The 3,335-nt window shown below is 50.6% G+C and overlaps 1 protein-coding gene across 1 annotated transcript; it reads left to right on the top strand.

The window, feature by feature from the left end:
* Positions 1-1,116: 1,116 nt before the first annotated feature.
* On the top strand, positions 1,117-2,714 carry LOC124798589. Its single transcript, XM_047262051.1, has one exon. The coding sequence runs from the start codon at positions 1,155-1,157 to the stop codon at positions 2,484-2,486; it is 1,332 nt and encodes a 443-aa protein (XP_047118007.1). The 5' UTR covers positions 1,117-1,154; the 3' UTR covers positions 2,487-2,714.
* The last annotated feature ends 621 nt before the right edge of the window (positions 2,715-3,335 follow it).

The following is a 3,335-nucleotide window of genomic DNA, read 5'->3' as shown; positions in this document are numbered from 1 at the left end:
ACATGTGTTTTCCAAACACCATGTATATCCTATAACAAAATCGATTTATGTACTCTTATTTACATTCTGCAACTGTTTCCAATGATTTGCAGCAGAAAATTTGGGTATTTGGTAATATTTGTTTGAAGTGTCAAACATTCTGAACTTATAGTTTGAGTAAGCCGGTCGCGGTGGTCTAGCGGTTCTAGGCGCGCAGTCCGGAACCGCGCGACTGCTACGTTCGCAGGTTCGAATCCTGCCTCGGGCATGGATGTGCGTGATGTCCTTAGGTTAGTTAGGTTTAAGTAGTTCTAAGTTCTAGGGGACAGATGACCTCAGAAGTTAAGTCCCATAGTGCTCAGAGCCGTTAGTTATTTCATTAATACTATAGGTTAGGTTAGGTTAGTGTCGTTTAACGTCCCGTCGACAACGAGGTCATTAGAGACGGAGCGCTAGCTCGGGTTAGGGAAGGATGGGGAGGGAAATCGGCCGTGCCCTTTGAAAGGAACCATCCCGGCATTTGCCTGAAACGATTTAGGGAAATCACGGAAAACCTAAATCAGGATGGCTGGAGACGGGATTGAACCGTCGTCCTCCCGAATGCGAGTCCAGTGTGCTAACCACTCATTAATACTATAAGCAATACAAACAAATATCATGTCTGTCAAAGAGATTTACACGTTTACAATGACAAAAGCTAATTACGTTGAATCTAAGAACAGACTCGTTGAAATATAGATCAAAACTGTTTGGAACTACACTTCTTTGTCATCCTACATTTGCTAGGTTATTCTAGCAATCTGTACATCGCTAATGGTTCGCGAAGTATTCGTGGCAACACGTGTGCACGAAGGGGAATGTTTCAAAACAGCAGACAGCGAAGAACAAACGGATGAGTGGAAAACATCCGTCATCGCTGTACCTCTCCTTCACATCCTGTTCTGACACTGCGCGGTACGAGGAAGAACGCGCTGGGAGAGGCGTAGATAAAAACACTAGCTGTGCGGCTGCTTTTGTTCTAGCCGGTTTCACGTGGTCGCGGCCGGAAACGCTTACGTAACGGCGTGACGGGCTCGTGTTCGTGCCGCTTTAAAACGCGGCGTCCGCGCCAGCTGTACGGCATTCGCTTATCTCGACCGACAGGGGCCAGGTGGAGCGGCAGCATCAGCGGAAGCATGGTTAAGGGCGTCAGTTGCAGGACCGTCGGCTGCCGGCTGGCGGACGCCGAAGTCCTCACCAGGATCGAGTGCGAGCTGGTGGTCAGTCGGCGCCTCGGCACTCGCGACTTCGAGTTCCTCGACGTCAAGCTGGCCAAACTGGGCGGCGACGGGCTGGGCTTCATGAGCGAGCAGTACGTCGTGGACGTCCGGATCCGCACCGCCGACAGCAAACTGTGCAACCTCAGGTTCTTCGCCAAGACTCTACCCCGTCAGTCGCGCCTACGGGAAGACTTTATCGCTGCCTACGGTTGCTTCAACAGGGAAGTGGCGTTCTACTCTACCGTCGCGCCCTTGCTCAAGACTGCTCTGCAGCAGAACGGGGGCAAACAGAAGTATATACCGGAATGCTACTTCACGACGAAGGACACACTCGTCTTCGAAGATCTGACCGAGGGCGATTTCAGAAGTTTGGAGCCCGGTCAGGCTCTGGATTACGACCACTGCTCGCTCGTACTGAAGAATCTCGCCGCCCTGCACGCTGCCAGTATCTTGCACGAGGAGAACGTTATCAAGTCGGAGGGGAAGATCTACCGCATAAGTGACAGCTGTTCAGTCGACCTAGTGGACAAGACGACCGCCACGGTGGAGATAGACGGGAAGGCGAGGAACTGGTTCGATTCGTGCGTCAAGACTGTGGAGCCGCTCTTGGAGTTGCTGCCCAAGTACAAGGGGAAGTGCGACGCGATCCGAGCCGAGCTACCGTGCATGCGGGCGGTGGCGGAAAGACTGTTGTCCCCGTCTGACGAGCTCCGCAGCGTGGTGTGCCACGGCGACCTGTGGACGAGCAACCTGCTGTTCCGCTACCAGGCCGACAGCCCCACGCAGGTGCGCTTCGTCGACTTCCAGATGGCGCGGTACCTGCCGCCCAGCACTGACGTCATGGTGTTCCTGCACCTGTCGACGCGGCGGAGCTTCCGCCAGCAGTGGGAGCCGCGCCTGCTCGGCGAGTACTACGAGGCGCTGGAGCGGGAGCTGTGGCACGGCGGCGTAGACGCGCAGCGGGTGCTGCCGCGCCAGCAGTTCCTGGACAGCTGCGAGGCGGCGCGCGACCTGGGGCGGGCCGTGGCGGCCGCCTACTGCCCCACCGTCCTCATGCCCGCAGAGCACACCGACGGCATGCTGCGCATGCGTGACGACTTCGAACGCATCCTGCTGGTCGACCGGGGTCGGGAAGTCTGCGAGTGCTTCCTCGAGTACCCAGAATACCGCGACAGGGTTACGGAGGTCGTGCAAGAGTTTGTGGATCACTGTATCCTGTCCTCGAATCCCAGCATTCAAAATGAGTGATGATGGCCACAAGAAACCGTTGCATTACTTTCTAAAATCTCACGCCCTGAGACGTTTGTGTCCTAGTCCTTAAACTGTAAGACTGATTTTTCAGACCGACGGACTGCAGTTCTTGTTACATCAACAACATTCGTCTGCAACTACGCAACGACTCAGTTGCATAATCGCCATCATTAAAAAATCTAACCATTCACCTGTTTCATCTCCATCAAAATTTCATAAGTGCCAGTTATTATATAATGTCTTAAGTATTTAAAATGAAATAAATTTTTTGTACCTTTTCGATGCTAATTTTGATTCTGTCAAGATCCGTATTTACTCCTATCTTTCAGGCTGCAATGTTAAAATCTTTCCTCCTTCCACTGATCTTTCTCTCAGGCCGCTGAGATGGTTATAGTTAATTCACTTTAACATCTAATAGAATTTGATGAGAGTTTGTTGAAAAAACGTGGGCAATGTAGATGCCATTACACTCGCTTTTTATTTGTTGTTTAAACTACTTCAAAATGTGAACGCTGTTTTCAGTTTGCGTCCGCTCGATAGCATGGCTACCAAATAGAGACAGAGTATCCTTTATTTTTGGTTAGAGACAAGTGAAAATGACTCGGCAGAGGTAATACACGTATATTTCCGCTCAGGTGAGCACCGAAGCATTATCAAAGTAGATCAACTAAAAATAATAAATAATAACTCTACACTGATTTAAAAGGCAGTGCCTTAGTTGCAGCTGGAGGAGGTGCAATATTACAAGTTGTATCGATGTTTAGTCGACGTGTCCCTAATACAATACCAATCAGTCTGGAACAATTACATTTTTGTATGATCAGGACGAAATGCGTAAGCTTACTT

The sequence above is a fragment of the Schistocerca piceifrons genome, chromosome 5 (assembly GCF_021461385.2).
Source record: "Schistocerca piceifrons isolate TAMUIC-IGC-003096 chromosome 5, iqSchPice1.1, whole genome shotgun sequence".
In the NCBI taxonomy this organism is placed as follows: Eukaryota; Metazoa; Arthropoda; class Insecta; order Orthoptera; family Acrididae; genus Schistocerca; species Schistocerca piceifrons.
This window is presented reverse-complemented; position numbering and strand designations above follow the sequence as displayed.

Bases quoted from the DNA above. Each gene is read 5' to 3' on its own strand.
- LOC124798589 (XM_047262051.1), top strand. From the start codon at position 1,155: ATGGTTAAGGGCGTCAGTTGCAGGACCGTCGGCTGCCGGCTGGCGGAC.